Here is a 22,583-nt window from a genome sequence, read left to right as displayed (position 1 = left end):
CAACATCCCAAACATCCTAGGCAGTCTCCATAGATAAGTAACCCTCACCAATTTCTGGAACCATCGAATGAATATGCCAACCCATAATCAGAGAGTTGGTAATCTCCCATTGGTCATAACTTGGGTCAATGATGCTAGGTGCCTGTATCCTGCCATCAACATACGCCATCTTTCCTCTGCTCTTCAAAAAAATAATCAAACTCTGAGACCATGCTAGATAGTTTTGACCATTAAAGAGAGAGGTGATGATTTTCAGACTAGGGTTGGGTTATCAAGTATAGTAGTAGGTATAATGGAACTCTCAATCCTAGGTGTTTGAGAGGTAGTGGACACTCTGGGGGAATCTTCCATGGATACTACACTACTGAACCCGCAACAAAACTAGTGACAATCACAAACCCGGAAGGTGATGGTGGAAGAAAAGACACAATGACCACTATAAAGGCATAACAAAATTAAGAAAACATAAAGTTTTTTTTTTTTTTTTTTTGTGGTTCTGGTGCTGGGTTTAAGAACAAACAGAGGAACTACACGACATATGAGTTTTGAGACCAAACAGAGGTGATACGAGAGCCGACTGAGGGTGATACTAGGATACAAGAGACAACTGAAGACGAAGTGACGAGCGACGACTGAAGTGATCAAGAGACGACTGCATAAGGGAAGTCAACTGAGGCAGAGAGACTACCAAGAGCAATCGACACCAGCGGACGACCAACCCAGGTAAGTTTCAAACCCTAGGGTGATCTTTGTTGCTGAGTTCAACCAATAAGGGTGAGCCGAAACCCTAGACAGGCATCAACCCACCCTAAACTACGTGGGTCCTTCTCGGCTTGGGCCGAAGCCCCTTAGGGTTGAGTCGGCTTGAGAGGAACTGGCTCCGGTGGTGGCTGGTGGCTCCGGTGGGTAATAGGAACAGTATGGGCAGATCGGTTTAGGTGTTAGGGTTTGGCTCTGATACCATGATGCTTTTAGAGAGTAACCAGATTAGGGAATGATTAGGTTATCATCCCCTATTTATATTAATGAAGATTAATAATTACAAGGGAGCCCTAAGGCATAAAATAATTACAAAATAATAACCCAAATAATAATGTATTATGCTAACAGTTCTTGTCATACCTACTTCCACTTCTCACCTTCCACAGTGCACACTATGCTTGAGCAATTAACTAAGCTTTAGTGCATGCTTGGATCATCCTTGGTAACTCAGTCTCATGCTTCTACTATGACTACTAAGCATTTAGTTTTGCATGGTTCTCATCTTGCATATATCTCTCTATTACTCAGATATTTGATTCTAGGTCTTCTCATCATATGATCCCAAATTTGTGCATTCTCAATCATTGTTGTTATCCCTTTTCTCCTATTACTGTTTGTATTGTTAATGGATTAAGCTAAATTGTATTGGTTTGTCCTTTTGTCTTCCTCTTCCTCTATATCCATTCCTAATTTTTCTTTCTCCATAAACTAGATTAATTTATTATCTATTAGTCAACTCTCTTATTCAGCTTTTGAAGTTTCTTTTCTTCTTGAGGTTCTGTTGTTCTAGATCTGACTCCCCTTATACACACTTACACAAAGAAAAAGGGAGAGTAGTAGGTCGGATTGGACAGATCTCAAGATTGACTTGCAGAGACAGATAGAATATTCGACCTATGTGCCACAATGCCAATCAACATCTCCAACTCCGATTACAAATCCTTCTATGGAGTCTTCAGGTAATGAGTCTCTAGTAAATACTACTATCAGTCAGCTTGATGTCTCCGGTTTTGATGTTATCTTTTCTTCTTCCATCTGTTCTGTGTAGGGTCGAATGTCCAAGCAACAGATTGGGATTGGCCGTAGAGTTGGAGACCTCTATGTAGTGGAGAGCTTACATCTGTCTACGACTACCTCTTTGACTGCCTTTTTCTCTTTTCAGTTAGGTTCTCTGTTTAATCCTTTCTATTTGTGGCATTCTAGATTAGGGCATTTGTCTACTGACTACCTATGGTCTTTAGCTCAGTCAGGTATATTAGGTAAAGTTTCTCCTAGTCAACTTAACAAGTGTCAGGGGTTCAAACTTGCCAAAATGGCAGCCTTACATTTCTATAAAATTACTTCATATTTGATACACAATTTTCTTTAGTTCATACTGATATTTGGGATCCTTCTTTTGTTCTCAATAAAGGGGGTTCTGCATACTATGTGTCATTTGTTGATGACTGCACCCGTTCCATATGGGTTTATCTTATAACTCATAAGTTCGAATTCTACCAGATATACTGTACTTTTTAGTCTATGGTCACAATACAGTTTGGGTTTACTATTAAATTGTTACGGTCTGACTTGGGTGGGAAATATTTTAAAAATAAGCTCTGTGAGTATTTGGTCAATTTGGGTACCATTCACTAGACTTCCTGTACTAATACACCTACCCAAAATGGTCGAGTTGAGTGTAAACATTGTCATCTCCTTGAGATAGCTAGGTCTCTCTTTCTCTCTGCCTCTGATCCGGCTCCGTTTTGGGGTGAGGCAGTTCTTACTGCTGCTTTTCTTCTCAATCGTATGCCTACTCTCCTCTCTGGTCAATCTCCTTATGAGGCTCTATTTTCTCAACTTCCCAATTACTCCCTCCTTCATGTGTTTGGGTCTACTTGTTTTATCCTTCTACCCCGTAAAGGTAGGACCAAATTGAGTGCTCGATCTGTCTTGTGCATTATTTTGGGTTATAGTCTCACTCAGAAAGGTTATCGCTATTACGACCCTGTTTCCCGTCACCTAGATGTCTCCCGCCATGTTGCCTTTCTTAAACGTCTATCTTACTTCAGCTTCCTTCTCTCACAGCTCCAGTTTCCGAAGAGGATTTAGTTTATATTGATTCATTTCCTTCTGAGGTCCCTCCTGACGAGTACATATTTGTTGTTTCCCATGAGCTTGCGTGTTCCCTCTTCTCCTCATCCCACTTGGCCTGATGAGTCCCTCTCCACTGACCCATGAGTCTGTTCCCTCTTCTTCTCCTCCTCCTCCTCCTCCTTCTCCTCTTCCCCCACCTGCTTCTTCTCCTCCTCCGTTAGTCTATTCTCATCGCAAGGCTCTCCCTCCACCAGTAGTGTCTGTCCTACTGTTGATCCCCCTGCTTCTGACGACTCTGATCTTGCTAATCGTAAGTAGCCTCTTTACATTCGTAAATAGGTAGTCAAACTTGGTTTTGCTAAAACATGTTTTTCTCCTTCATACTGCACCTTTTTTTTTCTGCTATTCACTCTTTTTCGGAGTCCTAGTCTTACAAGGAGGCCTATCAGGATCCTAATTGGGTTCGAGCTTTGGAGGATGAGTTGTCTGCTTTGTAGAAGACTACTACTTGAGAGCTAGTTCCATTGCTAGTTGGCAAAAATCTAATTGGTTATAAATAGGGATGTGCGCTGTGCGGTTGATGCGGTTTAGGAGTAAAATAGAAGTCGTACAATGGGCGGCGGATTGATAAAAGTGTCATTAGAAATTGCCATTTTTCTTATCAAAAACTGACGGTTTGGTTGGCAAATAATGGCTGTTTCGACTAGGCAGTTCGGGCGGATAAGTGGTTTATAAGAAGAATATAATTCAAATTACAAAACTTGAATAAAATAAATAAATAAATAAATAAAATAACTCATAAATTAACTAAAATAATCAAAATTAAAATAGATGTTCATTCAAATAATCTAACATTAAACATTGATAAACTAGTGAACTAAAAATCCAACAATCCAAAGAAATTATACAATAACAATTTAACACGGTAATAAATACTAAAAAAAATAACATCATCCAAAATACAAAATCTTTAATAAATTCATTTTCAGCAATATTATGCACTCAGGAAAAAAAATCCAAAACTCAAATATATGGAAATGTCTGAACCATATCTTTTACCCATATCCAAAATTTGAAGAACAAGAATCAACAGCAATACAATATCTTTTACCAGCAAAATTACCCATAACTATCTTTTATAGTCCAGATTATCTTTTATTGTTCAATTTAACTAACATAAACTCTATGGTTGTATTTATAATTTTTGGTTTTCCTGGAATGATAATAAAAAATGGGCTAACTATGAAACCCTTTAGTGGAGCATTAAGGAATATAGAGCGAGCAAAGAGAGATCACAAAGAAGAGAGTAATTTGTGGAGCATTAAGGAATGGAGACAGCAACGAGAAAGAGTAGAGAGAGAGAGAGAGAGAGCTACGTACCACCATTGAAGAGCAATGCCGGTGACGAGTGAGGAGCGGCTGCGAAGAGCAGCGGCAGTGGCAAGGTGGCAGTAAGGCTAGTGACGCCGATCAGGGAGACGAAGGGCAACGGACGATGAATGAAATGAGATGGATTGGGGGTGTGAATTAGGTTTAATGAGAATTGATTGTGTGTGTATGAGTGTGTATACAATTAGTTCAATAGATTTAATCCAAGGGTTGAAATGTAACCTAGTATATATATATTAGCTAGAAGGGAACAGCGAGTCGGGTCGGTATATATGGTGGGTTGGCTTTTATAAATCGCCACCCGCGTTGACCTGTCCTTCTTGGACCAGCCACCTGCCCAACCTGCTTGCCGAAAGCAAAATATGTGCGGTTCGGCTCGATTCAGTGTGGTTTGGTGTGGTTTTGGCTGTTTTGACGGTATTATGCACAGCCCTAGTTATAAATGGGCTTATAAAGTCAAGGCTCACTCTGATGGTTCTCTTGAGCGCTACAAAGCTCACCTAGTTGCCAAAGGTTTCTCACAAGAGTATGATATTGATTATGAGGAGACCTTTGCCCCTATTGCCAAGATGAGTATTGTCCGTACTTTGATTTCTGTTGTTGCTATTCGTCGTTGGCCTCTCTATCAAATAGATGTTAAGAATGCTTTTCTTAATGGCCATCTCACTGAGGAGGTTTACATGTGTCCTCCCCCTAGCCTTTCCCATTCCTCTGGACAGGTTTGTTGTCTTCGCGCGTGCTTTGTATAGTTTGAAGCAATCCCCTCGTGCTTGGTATGATCAATTTCAAGCCGCTGTCACTCAGCTTGGGTTTCATCCTAGTGCCCAGGATTCGGCTATGTTTCTCCTTCACACCTCTGCTAGTTTTATTGCCCTGTTACTGCATATGGATGATATAATCATCACTAGCTTTGACTCTTCTGCTATATCTGAGATCAAGCAGCATCTCTTCTGCATCTTCGAAATGAAAGATCTGGGCCCTTTATGGCATTTTCTTGGTATTAAGGTAGCTTCTTCTTCTAAAGGCTACTTTCTGTCTCAGGCTAAGTATGCAAATGAGGTTATTCACCGTGCTGGCCTTACTGATAGTAAGATTTCTAATACCCCCATTGAGCTTAATGTGAAGCTTAACACTACTGATGGTGTCCCTTTGAATGATCCTACTTTATATTGAGAGCTTGTCGGCTGCTTAGTCTATCTGACTATCACTCGCCCTAATCTTGCCTATGTTGTTTATATGGTTAGCCAGTTCGTTTATGTTCCTCGTTCTACACATTGGGTTGCTTTGGTTCATTGATGTTACTGCTCGCAAGTCTACTTCTGGCTTCTACATGTTTCTTAGTGATTCCATGGTTTCTTGCTGATTTCTTGGAAGAGCAACAAACAAATTGTTGTTGCATGTTCCATTGCCGAGGCTGAGTACCGTGCTATGGCTCATGCCACTGCTGAGATTATTTGGCTTCGTTGTCTCTTATCTGATTTGGGTGTATCTCAGACTTTTCTGACATCTCTTTACTATGACAATCGCAGTGCTATTCAGATTGCCCATAACACTGTCTTCAATGAGCGGACAAAGCACATTAAGATTGATTTTTATTTTGTTCATTAGTGTAGACACCCCATTTTTGACCGTCCTTAAGACTTGGGTGCCTCAAGTTGATCACTAAATGAAGAAAGTTATGCTATACAAACGTTCGATTCCTTTAGCAAGAAAAGCTTCTAAATCCAAACCTTACACCCTATTTTGACCAAAACTATTTTAGACCTTAAACTCTCTTTTTCAAAATATTTTTTCAAATGCTTCTACGATGTTCCAAGGCTTGCATTTCGTTTAAAATGTTGCACTTTTCGATAAACCAAGTAAGGACAAAGTAAAAATAAATCGAAGGAAGGTGAACTCTTTGAAAAATCTTTAAAAACTCTTATTTATAGGTTTGGAGTTGAAGAAAATAGGAGGGGAGGGAAGAAAACCAGTTGGGGAAGAAGTTGGGTATCAATCCGTTATGATAGAAACGAACAACCTTCACTAAAATAGGCATATCTCTTTACACACTTAGAATTTAGATATGAGACCACCTCCATTAGAAAGTAGACTTCCGGGGCTTCAATTTAGACTCAAGAATGACCTAAAACCGAGTCCGCATTAGGGAGATATACCCGTTTGAAGTTGGGTTTGAAAACAGATTTTTGTCTGGCCGGCCACTAAGTAGCCTGCCCACTATTAGTTGCCTACCCCCCAGTTGTGAAAAATTAGGCCATTTTGAGTGGATTGGCTAGCCAAGTGTCCCCACTAGTGGCCTGCTGGCCACTAATACTGTATGGCTGGCCACTTGTGTGAAAAATCAGATTTTTTGCAGATATTTGTTGCCAGCTGTTCCCACAAGTGCATGCACTGCACCAGCTGTCTATATACAGATATTTCTGAGGGAGTAACATGTTTTTCTATATATAAATGACCATGCCTCTTGAATTTAGGTTAGAAAAAATTCCAAAGGCTCAAATTCTTCAAAATCTCTCTCTCTCTCTCTATCTTGCAACCTACACACTCTCTCTCTCTACACTTCCTAAACCAAAAATTTAGCTCTTCTTGCTAAGGTTATTGGGCTCAAATCTCAGCCCTTGAGAGTGAGAACTTGTGGATTTGTTAATAAAAGAGTTACCTTGCTTCAAGAGGTATAACTACTAGCTCCTTTGCACTACTTATTTTCTATCTTTTCTTACTGTTTTCAGGCTGTTTTTCAACTGTTTTTATGGGCTGAAGATTGTGGTTTAAAGCTATTAAAGGTAGAGAAGTTAATCACCTTTCTTTGTACCTCGTCTCCTAAGCCTTTCCCCTTGTGTTTCCCATCTCTTCATCAACTTTTTTTGAACTTTTTACCACTAATCTTCAAAGGTTTTCAGAGGCTAAAAATGTAGTTTTGAAGTCCCAAAAATGGAGGGGTTAGCCACCCCTCCTTTGGCTTGTTTACTAGCTTAAATTCTCTATTATTTTAGTTTACTCTTTTAACTTTTTTTTTTTTTTTTATCTCAATTCCAGCACTGTTTTAGCTTATTTTAGAACAGTTTTTATGTGTTTAGTTCATTTATGCTTTGCATAGTTGGCTTGTAATGTAATGGTCCTCATAGGTTTGGTGTTTTAGGCATCAGACACCAACCTATTTGAGTTGATACCATTTATTTCTTGGTTTCCATACTTGTATTCACATGTAATTACCTCTGTAACCTCCCTCCTTTCTTGGCTTTTTATTTCTTTGAGAATTGTTTCAACCGAGTGTTGTTTAAGCTTGATAAAGGGACCCTACAATGCTAAATGGTTTAATCTCTTCGGAGGTTCATTACTGGGGCATTACGTCTCTCTCATGCCCAAAACAACTTCTTGTTTAACACTCTTCTCCATTTAGTGGACTTAACTTTCATTTTTGAACTAAAATGACTAAGGAATGGAAAGATAATTAAAAGGGGTAATCAATGGCTTAAAATGGAGAAAGATAATAAAATGGTTTGGGTTCAATCAGACGTTAATTGAACCCATTGAGCCTTGAGTCGTTTCATACTTGTTAGTGATGAAAACGGTTCAAGAATCAATGTCAACCACTTCTCTTGATTAATAGCATGATAAGGAGGAGAGGTTCACGAGTCTTTAATTGTGCATTTATTGAAATCATATCCCTTGGTTCATAAGTCATCATGCAATGAATTTGCGTCGATTGATGGTTTGCGAATCAAGCCTACCCCTTCTTTGAGCTATCTGATGACAAGGAGAGGCAGGGTGGACAAACATCCCCTGAGAATGCTCTATTTGTGCTCTGTTTGTTTTCTGTTACAGCAGGAGAAACCTAACATTAGTGGCCGGCAAGCCATCTTTACCGTACGGCAGGCCACTACTAGTAGGCGGCCGGCCACAACTTCTGGCCTGCCGACCACCTTTTTCAGCCAAACAGTACCACTTTTTTTTGCAGAGTAGAGCAGAGCAGAAGTTGAGATGCAAAACAGTGCAGAGGCATTCTCGGTGGGGGAGGGGGGGAAGAGAAATTCATGAGCATGCATAAGCCCTTCCCTCGTTTCTCGGGTCCCGTTGACTTGTGAACTTGTAATATGTAATTAGTTAGTTAAAGTAGATAGTTAATTTTGTGTTATAATTAATCAATTAGGATAATTAATATTGTGTTGTAATAATTTAATTAGCTAGAATAGTTAGTTAAGTTCGGAGTTGTAATGATTAGGTAAGTAGCTTAGCTAATTCATTCATTCGGACCCTCCTGCGCGAGGGCAAATATGTAACAATGCATGTATGTCTTCCAACCTCACGTCTTTCTCCCTTTTATTTACTTGCTTATGATGAATAGTTTAGAGCATCATATTTTGTTTAGTATTTTCCATGATTTGCATCCATGTACCTTGCATGCATAAGGTTCGGCTCTTCATTTTAACAAGCATTGTCGTTTAAATACTTCTTTGAAAACGTGTTTAAAACTGCACGCTATCAAATTAATTCATATGCTATGCTAGTAGCCGGACTTTTAATTGCACATTGCATGTGTTGCATTAGGCATATTTCATTAGTTAGGATCCTGCATTTTTTCTAACTATTTTCTCTCTTTTGACTCTCCTCGGGAATTAGGGTAAGCTTTACTACTTTAGCATATCGCATGAGTGTGATTGTTTCCATATCTAGCATGATACCATGAGGCTAAGCGCTTAAGTGATATATCTGTTTGAATGCCTGTGGATGAAAGTTAATTGCTTAAATTGAAATAATTTGAGTAGTGTACATACAAACTCACTTTTTCAAGTGACGTGTATTCAAAACACTTTTTTCAAACAAACATAAAATCAAAGTATTCCAATTTTCGCAAATTAGTCTACACTTGTGTGCGTCACATAGTAAACTTAGTCTATAATCGGAACAAGAGCATATAATATAAAGAAGAATCACATCATGATTAGTAGAGACTGATCTTTGATCCGGCAAGTGGAGTGCTCAATTCATGACCTTCCCCTCTCATACCTAAGTTCCCGAGCCGAAACACTTTGATGATGACGGATAAGTGGCCTTTGGCGCGAGTCTTGGGTTTCCTAAATTTCTCAAAAATATTTAGGTAGCGACTCTGTAATCTAGCGAAGTAGTCCATTTTTGGCATTTTGATTCAAAATTGATTTTCCAAAAGATTTGCCGAATTTAGACTCATTTGTGTTTATCTATTTCGCATTGCACTTGTGGAATCAGATTCAGAACCACGAGAGTCCGAACTGTAAGGCTAGTCGTATCCGAAAGGAGCACGAAAAGAAAGCTACAGTTAGCATCTGTAGTTTGACTCCATCTCACTTCCTTTCGTCTCTTTTGCACTTCACCTTGTTGACTTCTTTTCCAAGACTCACACCACTGATCATTTTCAGTTCCTTCTTGGCAAACTGTCAGCGTTTTCTGCTAAGACACCTTGAATTTGAGCGAGCGTGTGAGAATATTATGCTAATTATGTAAATATATTAGATTTATTGTGTGAATATTAGATTGATTGTAAAAATATAGGTTTATTCTTATTTCTTTTTTCAGATTAGGTCTATATAGCTCGGTTGTACTCTTTGTATTATTTACAATTGAATATACAAATTTATTCAGAAAACTTACATTATGATTCCTTTATCTCCGTCATATTATACTTTTGTGTCATCTTTGTCCTCTGTATCTATTTTGCAGGGTTGGAAGAAAGCACTCAATGATCCTAGGTGGAAAGAAGCTATGGTAGAGAAGATGAGAGCTTTAAGCAAGAATGGCATTTAAGAGTTAGTTTCTCTATCATTAATAAAAATGCTAGTGGGTTGCAAATGGGTGTTTAGTATTAAGCAAAAGCCATATTGATCATCTATGTTATAAAATCACCATAGTTATTGCTTCTGTGGATGACATAGTAGTGACTGGTAACAATGTATAGGATCAAAACTCAACTGTCTAATGAATTTGAAATCGAAGACCTTGGACCTTTTCGATACTTTATTTAGATTGAGCTTGCTAGATCAAGCAGGGGCATCTTTATCTTCCAAAGAAAGTATATCTTAGATCTACTCAAGGAAGTAGGCATGTTAGGGTATAGACCAGCGAATTCTCCTATTGAGCCAATCACAAACTTAGCAGTAGTGACGGAGATCATGTGGACAAGGGAACATATTAGAGGCTGGTAGGGAGATTAGATTAATACACCTTTTTCACACTAGGCCAGATGTTGCATATGCAGTAGGTGTTGTAAGTGAATTTATGCATGTTGACAAGGACATTTGGTGTTAATTGAATTATGAGGTATCTCAAATCAACACTCAAAAAATGTATCTTGTTCTCCAATCATGGTCATTTGAGGTTGGAGGCCTTCACTAATGCAAATTGGGCTAGTGCAATAGATGATAGGAGGTCTACTTTAGGTTATTGTACTTTCGTAGGAGAAAATTTGGTAACTTGTCGTAGTAAGAAACAAGCAGCTGTAGCCAGGTCGAATACAGAAGCAGAGTATCAATCCATGGTGGATAGCATTTGTGAGTTCAAGTGGTTTCAAGTTTTATTGGATGACTTAGGATTGTTAAGTGGTGGCCCACGAAATTTTATTGTGATAATAAGGCCGCTATTAACATTGCTTACAATCCAAGTTCAGCATGATAGGGCCAAACATATTGAAATTGCCATGCATTTTATCAAGGAAAAAGTGAATAGTGGCATGATTTGTATGCCTTTTGTGAAATTAGAAGATTAGTTTAGCTGATGTATTCATTAAAGGGCTTAGTAGTAAGGTTTTTCATCCCATTGCATGCAAGTTGGGCATGTGAGATATCTATGCACCAATTTGATGAGGGAGTGTTAAGCTATGAGTTGGGGAGTATTTTGGCATTTGTCTGCTAATTAGTACAAATACATGTGAGGAAAACCCTAATTTGGGGTGAGTTTCTTTCCCTGCAAATTACTTTCTCTCATCTTATTTTTTTCTTCTCTTCACTTCTATGTTTCATCATACAAATTTAACTGTCTTTCAAAGAAATTTTCATTTATATGACATAATAAATATATAAACTAGATATTTTGTGCATGTCGCATTGTGTCCTTGTCCGTGCTGCTTAGCTCATCGGCATTCCCTTCTTCGTAGTAAACAAATTTGGTTGTCATAAAAATCTTATTGGAGAAAAGAAACTAGATAGTTCATAGTGTTGTTTTTGTGGGACATTTGAAAAAAAACATGAGGGAATTCAACTGTAAGCTTCTCTTGAATGATAAGGGTAAATGGTCTTACTTCAACAAAAATCTTGCAGCCGCTTGACACTCTGCAACTCGGTGATTATATCCAGGGTTACTTGTCAAAGCTTGCTTCAAGCCTGAAAAGGCCAATAATACCTTGTATGCTTTCTTTATCCCAGTTTCATGATTTTGAAATTTTGGTGGATGTACCAGCTTGTGTTCTTTGGTCTACAAATGTCCGAGTAAACTAATTAGACATTATGTTTCACATTAACGGAAACAAATCAGAAAATCAAAACATTACAACTCAGAACAACACAGAAAATATAAATTGTTCAAATTGAGAGTAGCCATTTGAACTGAATTTTACAACTTGAAACCTTATAAAAATAACAGCTGCAGCAGTCACTAAATTCATAGGGAATAATGTGGTTATATAGTTGATACAAATCAAAACATTCAATAAGTGAACAAATTACATTAATGATGCTGTGAAAACACTTCTAAACAAATGTTGAAGTAATGGAAAAGACAAATAACAAAGAAAGAAGGAAAAATTTATGTGATATTGCTTCAAATTCTGCTTCAAGTACTCATTGAATCCACATTATGATTTATGTTCAATCCTAACTCATTAAAAGACTAAGATGTAAAATCTATATACCCCATCTTCAAATTTTCTCAAAAGTAATCTTTCTATCACCTATGCAAATTTTTTTGACATAGGCATTCCCTATGGGAAGAATTTTAGGAATCGCAACGACAACAACAATAATGGTCATATATATATAATTACATGCTAAGAGTATTATTATATTGGATAGCTAGATAATTTTATTAAACTTACTTATATAGGTAACTTCGTAATTTTGGATAATTAGGTTAATAACCTTTTTATAAGGTTTATAGGGTATTATGTTTTTGTGAAAACTTATTCTCAAAGGACTTGAGAGAGAGGGTTTTTCAAGGGCTTGAAACAGGAGTAAATGCTCAGCGAGTTGGAATAAAGGCTTGAAACTGAAATTGGTCTGTTCTTGAGTCTTCGGTTTTTACGGAAGGATGATTACAGTGAGAATGTAGTTCAGTCAATGGGCTTCCTTTGGCAATCTGAATGAAAGTTTCAGAGAAAGGGCCATGATTGAGTGTATGTGTATTACTGGGCTGATATGTGATTGGGGTAGTTTAAATGGTGGTGTATTTGTGGGATACGAGTTAATTGCTCGCAACCATGGAAGATAAGTTGGGCAACCATGGTTGTACAAATATATATATTTATATATATATATATATGTAAGGTAACAAATGGATTTTTAGCCTTACGTGCTCAATGGACTCTTTATTGTTTGTTAGCTTCTGCTTTAGGCCCCAATATATTAAATATTTTGTGATCTGTCAGGTTAGGCAGTAGGTAATCTATGATTACTAGCTGGTCACCGCTCTAACCTCTAGAGGCGGGTTAGGGTCGTGACAGAGTGGTATCAAAGTACGAGTTAATTTATCCACACTCATTCATTCCAGCAATAGGATGTCTAGAAAGGATTAAGTTTTGCATTCATCTTGTAGGTATGTGATATAAATTGTGCATCTATAAATGTGAATATGTGTGCATACTTTTCTGTGTATATCATAATACATGTTCATATAAATCATGGTTAGAACAAGATTAGATGGAGGGGAATCTTCCTCCGCCCAAGTTGATAGGCTAGATAGAATGATGGAAGGAATGGTTGAAACTCTAAGGAAACAACAACAACAACAACGACAACAACAGCAACCACCACCACAATGTACACCACAACTAGTTCAGAATAACCAAGTGGATGACCGTACTATTGCTCTTACCAAAGAATTCAAAAAGATGAAACCGCCACAGTTTTGGAAGGAGTGGATCCATTGAAAGCCAAGGCATGGGTTCTCGGAATAGAAAAATTGTTCGAAGTCTTTCCGTGCACTGATGCACAAAAAGTAATACTTGCTGCATTTACCTTGGACGATGAATCTAGTCGATGGTGGATGTTGGTGAGGGATGAAAATAGGGGAATCAATTGGGCTTAATTTTTAGAGATTTTCTATGAGAAGTATTTTTCGTCATGCATCCGAGATAGAAAGGTGCCAAAATTTGAGAGATTAAGGCAAGGCAACAGATCAGTGGCAGAATATGAAGCACAATTTACTGAGTTAGTGAGATCTGTGCCACATATGGTCGATACAGATTATAAGAAGGCCAGGAAATTCAAATGAGGACTCCAAATTCCATCCAAGAAGCTTTGATGTCCAAAGAAGAATGAAAAGAATTATTTGGCTTACCAATCCATGAGGTAGAAGCCATAATATATACACGATACAATTTAGGAAACAACATCCACAAGGTAAGATTCCTATAATGGAAACAATATACACAAGGTAAGATTCCTATAATTAAAATAATTCCTATTCTAATTTCTATATTCAAACATAATATTTTGATTTCTATATTCAACACTCCCCCTCAAGCTAGTATGAAGATATTCAACAAATGCAGCTTGTCAATGGAAGACTGGAACAGAGTTGGTCCCACAGATTTTGTGAACATATGTACCAACTACGGAGAAGAAGAGACAAAGGATGGATGTACAATGCCAGTCCGAACCTTTTCTCGAATGAAATGTATGTCAACCTCGATATGCTTGGTACGCTCATGAAGTACAAAATCAGAGGATAACATAATGACAGATTTGTTATCACAAAATAAAGAGGAATGAACAGTCTCCTCACAACCCAACTCTACCAGAATAAAGCGAATCTAAAGAATCTCACATGTCCCATGTGCTATAGCTCGATGCTTAGCCTCTGCAGAAGATCTAGAAGCCACCGCTTGCTTCTTACTTTTCCATGAGATAAAATGATCACCATAGAAAGTACAAAAGCCAGAAGTAGAACGCCGATTAGTCCTACATCCTGCATAGTCTGCATCAGTGAAACAGGAGAGCCCAGATTGGAGACCAATGGTAAAGAACAATCCCAAGCCAAGAAAAGTTTTTAAATATCTCAAAATATGATGAACCACATCAAGGTGCTCTTTACGAGGTGCATGCATGAATTGACTCACAACACTAATTGCAAATGTCAAATAAGGTCTAGTGTTGGTTAAATAAATGAGACGTCCAACAAGATGATGATACATGCCTGGGTCATCTAGCAACTCAACAAACTCTGATGCGAGTTTGACATTAGAATCCATAGGAGTAGAAGCAAGTTTACACCCTAACATACCAGTATCCTAGCAATATTTTATCAACAAAAATTGAATCAAAAGACAGAGGAGCTGCTGGAAAATTCTGGTTTTAGAGAGAGAATTAAACTCAAGAAGAAGAAGAAGAAGATAAGAAGAAAGACTAGTTGGAGCATCAATTTCTAGCCTAAAAATTATAGAAAAATCATCGTAAGGTAAGTAATTTCACCTTCTTTCTAATATTGTTTCAACAATCTAAGTATAAAATCATTTGAGTGAGATTTTTAGAGAATTAAAATGGAGAAATGAAAGAAAGTTTGAAATGAGTTGGGTTTCAAGAACTTTTCATGAAATCATGGGCTTGCTTGGTTTGTATTTTGGAGAGTTGTTTTTGAAAAAAATCTTGGGGAGAGAGTTTAGAAATTTTTTTGGTTTGTTTTGTTGTATATTTTGGGAGAGTTGTTTTTTTTTTGGAGTTTGGGATGATTTGATATTTTGGGAGAATTTGAGTAGATGTGTGTGAGAGAAAAAGTGATTAAGAAGGAGAGATGAGAGAGAAAAAGTGATTGATTGATGTGTAAAAGAGAGAAAGTGATTTTTGGAAATTTTTTGAAAAAAACTCAAACCAAACAATTTTTTAGAAATTTTTTTCTAAAACTCATCTCCCAAATGCAAACCAAACATACCCCATGTGTTTGATTGAATTTACTTTGAATTCTTTGTAAACAAATATTTTTCTATGAGTTTTATATCATATATACATGTTATAGAGTTTATAAAATTAGGTTTTGAGTATTGAAATGAAGAATGAAGATGGAAATCAAAATTAGAACAAGATAAGAACCAAAATTATAGTTTTGTTTTGAAAATCAAGATTGGTTTAATTTTGATCTTAAATTCTTGCATGCAAATGTTTTTCTAAGAGTTTTATTCAACTCATATATGTTTTGGAACTTCTAGAGTCAAGATTTGATGCTTTGGAATGAAAGAAATGAAAGGAAACTAGGAAGATTTGAAGCTTTGGAATGAAAGAAATGAAAGGAAACTAAATTAGAAAAGAAATTAGCTTGGAATAATTAAAACAAAAATGAACAGCCTTTACTAATTTAATATTATTAGACCTTTTTTTTGGATATATAATCCAAGTCGAGAGTAGAGTTACGGGGAACAGCCGTCTGATGGAAAACTACTTTCACGTTCGGTTCAGAGAGCACTGTTTTTGTTGAGAATTCCTTGTTCCCTTTCGAATTCCCTTTCTAGGCCTAAAAGAGGGTCTTTTATGGAGGGTTCATGTCCTCCCTCTAGTGACCTCCTTATGATCAAAAGTTGTCCTTTGCCACAAGGCTTAGGATGATTTTGTAATTTCAATCCAGAAACATAAAAATCAGGGTAGCATGTTGAAACAGCCAAAGGTCTGACCAACAACATTCATGATATCACTTTGAATATCAGTGATCCAACCACATTTAGCTGTTATAATATGTTAGAATAATATGTTAGAATAATATGTTATTATTTGGGTTAATATTATTATTTGGGTTATTATTTTTGTAATTATTCTACGCCTTATGGCTCCCTTGTAATTATTAATATTCGTTAATATAAATAGGGGATGATATCCTAATCATTTCCTAAGATTGGTATTCTCTAAATCTATCATGGTATCAGAGCCTAACTGTAAACCCTAAACCCATCTCCTCAAACAGCCGTCGACTACCAAACAGTTTTGTTACCCATCGTCGACTGCCATTACCAGCCGAAGACAACCCACTACCTTCGACTGGGTGTTGATGGTCCTCTAGGGTTCGAAACTCATCTGGGTCTTCCTTGCCGACTTCGACTTCTCATCCATAACAGCATCGCCGACAGCCCTCCTGGCCTAGTCGACTACCATTGACAGCCCTTCTGGCCTAGTTGACTGCCACCGACAACCTCGTTGGCTTCATGCGACACCTCTGATGGTTTTTTGTCCCAGTCCTCCCTTCAGGGGGAGCCTTGGTGTGAAATGATTCCTGTGAATCCTATGGTGGAACCCATTGTTCTTGCACCACCTCCTCCTACTGGGACTACAGAACCCAATGTCACTAAGGATAGGAAAGGGCAAGTTTATGTCCGGGACAAAGACAGACAGAAAGTTAACTGGATACAAGAGACCACTTCTGCTCTTCCACTGCCCTCTCCTGCTTCTGATGAGAGTCCAGGTAATTTTGAATCTCTTGAGTCCATTGATCTTGATGTTCCCATTGCCAAGAGAAAGGGTGTGAGATCTTGTACTCAACATCCTATCTCAAATTTTGTGTCTTACTCCCATTTATCGTCCTCCTATAGAGCATTTGTGTCCAATATTTCTTCTGTTAGCATTCCTAACCATTTTTAGGATGCTCTTGTTACCTCTGAGTGGAAACTTGCAATGCTTGAGGAAATGAAAGCACTTAGGAAGAATGACACTTGGGAATTGACTGAGTTACCTAAGGGCAAACGACCTGTGGGATACAAATGGGTGTATACTGTGAAACACCAAGCGGATGGATCTATTGAGCGTTACAAGGCTAGACTTGTGGCAAAAGGGTTCACTCAGACATATGGCGTCGACTATTAGGAAACCTTTGCACCAGTGGCTAAGATGAATTTGGTTAGAGTACTCCTCTCTCTAGCAGCTAATCTAGACTAGCCACTTCATCAGTTTGATGTAAAGAATGCCTTTCTCCATAGTGATCTTGAAGAAGAGGTATATATGGACATTCCTCCTGGTTTTGAGGATCATCAGACAAAAGGCAAAGTATGCAGGCTTCGGAAGTCATTATATGGTCTCAAACAATCTCCAAGGGCTTGGTTTGAGAGATTCACTCAGGCTATGCTTAAATATGGCTTCAAACAGAGTCAAGCAGATCACACCTTGTTTGTGAAACATTCCTCATGTGGTAAGACTACAACACTCATTGTTTATATAGATGGCATAGTTCTTACAGGCGATGATAGTGAGAAAATACCTCTGTTAAACAAATATTTAGCCAATGAGTTTGAAATCAAAGACTTGGGGAGCTTAAAGTATTTTTTGGAAATTGAAGTTGCTCGCTCCAATGATGGGATATTTATCTCACAGAGAAAGTATGTGCTTGACCTGTTGAAGGAAACTGGAATGCTTGGCTGCAAGGCCTGTGACACTCCACTGGAACCCAATCAGAAACTAGGGGATGATGAAGGAGCAGCAGCTGTTGATAGGGGGAGCAATCAGCGATTAGTGGGTAAGCTCATTTATCTATCTCACTCCCATCCTGATATTGCTGTTTCTGTCAGTGTGGTTAGCCAGTTTATGCATGCTCCTCGTCAGATTCACTTCGAGGCTGTCATGAGAATTTTGAGGTACTTAAAATCTGCTCCTGGTAAGGGTCTTTATTTTTCAAAGTATGATCATCTTCATGTGGAAGCCTATACAGATGCTGACTGGGTTAGATCAGTAACTGATAGGAGATCGACTTCAGGGTATTGCACCTTTGTTGGAGGCAACCTAGTTACTTGGAGGAGTAAGAAACAGAATGTGATTGCCAGGTCAAGTGCAAAAGCTGAGTTTAGAGTTATGGCAGAAGGGGTGTGTGAGCTCTTATGGATCAAGTTATTGTTGATTGATCTAGGTATCGATCAGACAGGCTCCATGCGGTCATATTGTGATAATAAGGCCGCTATCAACATTGCTCACAATCCGGTTCAACATGACAGGACAAAACATGTTGAGATTGATCGCCACTTCATTAAAGAGAAACTCACTAGTGGCACAATATGTACTCCCTTTGTGCAGTCTGGTGAACAACTTGCTGACATCCTCACCAAAGGAGTTGGGAGTAAGCCCTTTCATGGCATCTTAGGCAAGTTGGGCATGAAAGATATCTTCGCGCCAGCTTGAGGGGAAGTGTTAGAATAATATATTATTATTTGGGTTAATATTATTATTTAGGTTATTATTTTTGTAACTATTCTATGCCTTAGGGCTCCCTTGTAATTATTAATATTCATTAATATAAATAGGGGATGATATCCTAATCATTCCCTAAGATTGGTATTCTCTAAATCTATCATAATAAGCATTTGGTGTGAACACTAGAGACTGCTTCAGGTTTGGGAGAAGGTAATATGTTGATAATTACATATGAGCCTTCTTCTGATCAAGGAGCTTTTGCTAATGGCAAACGCTAACAAGTGTACAAGCACCCCCTATGTATTGTTTAATGTTGGGAAGTGTGTAAAAAGTGTCATGAAAATATGTAAAAATGTTAAGAAGTGTATTGATTTTAATAAAAGTACATTAAATTTAGTAAAAAGTGTCTTGCATTCTTCAAGTTTTTTATCTTTTACTTGTGCCCTAGCAGCACTTGTTAGCAAGACCCTTTGTTAATATAGCTTTGTTTACCATTCTTGTGCCCTGTGAAAGCAATTATTTTATATACATGCTTTCTCTTCTCTGTTTTCCAGATTGGTAAGACACAAATAGGTACATCAAATTATTCAAGTACTTTACAATTAACAATATTCACACTACAAGGCAATTTAAATTATGACGCAAACAATTCTTAGCATAAGCATCAATACTGCACCAGCCATAACTCCTGAATTTGACTGTTACAGAAACAAGGCCAGCATAGTGGAAGGAACGTGAAATCAATGTCAGTTGGCAGAATTTATCAAGCCATACAAGATCAAAGGACATACTGTGGAACAGAAAAAAAAAAATACAATAAAATCATTCGTACATTCAAGATCAAATATATTACCTTGCAGTTCATACAGGTCAGACAACCATAGCTGGATAGCAGTATAGCGGATTGATCCAATATCCCATTTTTCAGACCTAAATATTCATTTTCAATCAGCCTACACGTGAAAGAAAGAAAAAGGACTTAGAAACCTACAGTTCTACAAACAAGTGTGTGTGGTAGCATAAAAAAATATATATAAAATGTAAATCACGGCTGATTAATAATATTTATTTTTGCAAAAAAGAAAGGATTAAAGAAATCACTATCAAAATAAAATAAAATAAAATAAAATAAAAGATTCATTGTAAGATACATTGTCCAAAACTAACTCCATCAGAGAAGGGAGAAAGTCATAATCATATCTAGACAAAAGAAAGGGAGGGAAGGGGGAAGTTGGAAGAAAATATCATACTAGTACAGTTTGGACGGCTGTTTCCTCGGAGAGCACTTTAGGATTGAGAGGTGGAGTGTGACACCCCAAAGATCCATATTTGAAAACCTTAGATCAAATTAAATATTCCACTGACTATCTCATTTCACAAAAATATATGATTAAATTAGCTTACCATGTTCTAGAGATCAAAAGATGAATACAATTAGCAAGAAACTTAGAAGTGAAAAACACGTCTTAATGAAACAAACTTAAGAATAGAAATATGTGAAAATTATTAAGAGTTAGGGGACAACTTGAGTTTAGAATTTGTAAACGCTAGGATGTGCATGTGCACTAATTGAGGACCTTAAAAATCTTAAACTAATGTACTCGTCATTTTAATATTATATGTTATTTTGCTAATCATGATTAGTGCTAATTAAGTAGAATTAGTGAACCTTAATTGTGATTAATTAAGTAAGATTTAAGTTAAACCTTAATTAATTAGAGCCTAACCTTGATTAATTATAACTAAGATTGATTAATTAAGGCAATGATGAGGATTAAGGAATCTAGTAAAGCAAATAAATAGACAATGCATACACCTTCCTTGTTGCCCTACCACACCAAACAAAAGCTTAACTAAGTCAAAAAGAAAGAAGGAAAATTCTTCAGAGAAGTAGAACCAACAAGAAGAAGAAAGAAAGAGGAAGAAAAAGAGAGAGAGAAGGAGAAAAGAGAGAACTTGCAAGACTTCAACCAAAATTCATCCTGGAAATTGTTCTAAGGTAAATTTTTAACCTAAAGCTTGTAGTAGATCCTCCTACCATCCAAGATCAAGAAAAGCTAGGATTAATTTGGTTTAGAAATGAAGAAATTTAGATGGAAGTAAGAAAAATTAAGCTAGGTTGAAGAATTAGCTAAAAAGTCTAGGAATTCATCATTTTGATTGTTGAAGTTTTGATGTTCTTGATGCACAGAATCCTCATCCCCATATCTCCCTTTAATCTTCAAGAGATTTTTATGTTTGAATTCATGTTTTAAGGATAAAAAAAAGGAATTTTTTGGAAAAGAGTTTGAAAGAACTAGGTTGAAGGATTTCTTAGCTTGAACTATGATTTTGGTGTTTGAATCTTGAAATTATTACAAGTTTTGATGTTTTTGACTTTAAAAAGATCATAATCTCATGTTCTACCTTTATTTTGCATGATTTAGATTAAGTTTTCATAAGCCCTAGCTCAAGAAAAATGAAGAAGAAATACCTAGTACTTGAAGAATTTCGAACAGATAGGCCTTTGCCCAGAGCCACACATGCGGCTGCAAGCCCTGCACGTGCGGCCAACCTTCCCAGGCCCAATTTTGGCTACTGAAATAACTGCACGTGCGGCCCCTGCTCCCCGCACATGTGGCACCCCTGCTCAAGCCCATTTCAATGTCTTCAAGCCTTGAATTGAGCCTAGATCAGTACTAAACACTTGAGAAAAGTTTAGGAAAACATTTAATCAGGCTTAGGCACTCGGTTTGTCATGTTTGCGCAAGTAAGTTAGGTACTTCTATACCTTGACTAACACTTGAATTTAAGGGTCTAAACACTAAACAACTTGAACATGAATTAGGAAGCATTAAGCCACTTAGAACACTTTAATTAATCAAAAGCTTTACACACTAGGTTATGATCAAGCCTTGATCAAGATTGGAAAGAGGTTAGAAAACATTAAACAAGATTAGAACACTTGAGTTAGGATTAAAACTTGCAAGTTATAATATTTTCAATGTCTTGCTTATGTTTTGTGTAGGTTAATCTTTGAAGAGGATACACCTTCGTTCCGGAGCCATTTGTGAGTAGTAGTATAGTAGAGTTATGTTTATTAAAGCTATGGTTTGAAATGCAAAACTATGTTATGTTTATGAAAGTTATGCTATGATTTACTATGAATGAACATTCTATACTTTTTATCATGTGCTTAGATGGCATTCTTGGATCATGTCCCACAATTGGGGTTTATCCAATCATGTATTATGGTTGAGCTCATCTTGTTCCATTTAGCCAGTACCCGGGCTAGTTAAGCACCTTGTAATCCTTGAGATGTCCATCACTATGTAATGTTTGCAAGTCAAATATGTTTGCCTTGTTCGAGTTATGTTTCAACGTTATATTTATAAAGCTCATTGATGTTCATTCAATCACCACTTTGCTGTATTACTATTCACTGGGCAATGGCTCACCCCTCTCCCTTACATATATGTAGGTGGTGAAGAGTTCGATTATAAAGAGAAGTTTGAATAGAAGCCTGTCTTGTATGCTTGTGCTAGTTTTGTATAGCCTTGTCATATGTGTTGTATTTTAATGTTGTCATGTAGATCATGTAATAATGCAAAGAAAACAATCCAAGAAGAATGTATGCTTTCATTTCATATAGTTATGCACTGCTCCGAATGGATGTTTCAAATGGACTCAATATAGGCAGGCAATGGCTTCCGTACTCAAAAATTGAAAACTCGCCCCAATTATTCTAAGAGTCCAACTTGTTTGGTAAGCTAGGCCTTTGGTAGTTCGCGACTATTGGTTGGTCATCTCACCATCCTATTTGGGGCAGGTTGGGGTAGTGACATGGAGTCTACTGGGGGCTTTCATAGGATACTTCAAAATACGTTGGACCAAGTAAGGGTGGAAGATGTTCTGATTTGGAGAGGGGCAGAGGGTGGCTTGTTTTTTGTGTCTTCCTCCAATAGGAAATTGGTCAAAAGAGGCGATGTAGACTTCCCTTGGAAGGGGATTTAGCACTCCAAGGTGGCTTTCTGTGCT

At 37.4% G+C, this 22,583-nt stretch overlaps 1 protein-coding gene across 3 annotated transcripts in view; it reads right to left on the bottom strand.

Annotated features, from left to right (window-relative positions):
• Positions 1–22,583, bottom strand: part of GALAK (galacturonic acid kinase) — an 89,132-nt gene that overhangs the window by 23,534 nt on the left and 43,015 nt on the right. For all 3 annotated transcript variants that reach the window (XR_014349739.1, XM_028265653.2, XM_082903699.1), the window contains exons 8-9: positions 19,420–19,519; positions 11,498–11,670 (exon numbers count right to left, since the gene is read on the bottom strand). Coding sequence is in view for 2 of the 3 variants with exons in the window: in XM_028265653.2 (XP_028121454.1) it covers positions 11,498–11,670; positions 19,420–19,519 (273 nt within the window). In the remaining variant the exon portion in view is untranslated. The remainder of the gene's footprint in view (positions 1–11,497; positions 11,671–19,419; positions 19,520–22,583) is intronic.

The sequence above is a fragment of the Camellia sinensis genome, chromosome 13 (assembly GCF_055761805.1).
Source record: "Camellia sinensis isolate YWXY chromosome 13, ASM5576180v1, whole genome shotgun sequence".
Taxonomy (NCBI): domain Eukaryota; kingdom Viridiplantae; phylum Streptophyta; class Magnoliopsida; order Ericales; family Theaceae; genus Camellia; species Camellia sinensis.
The sequence above is the reverse complement of the archived record's forward strand: the minus strand, read 5'-3'. Positions and strand labels throughout refer to the sequence as shown.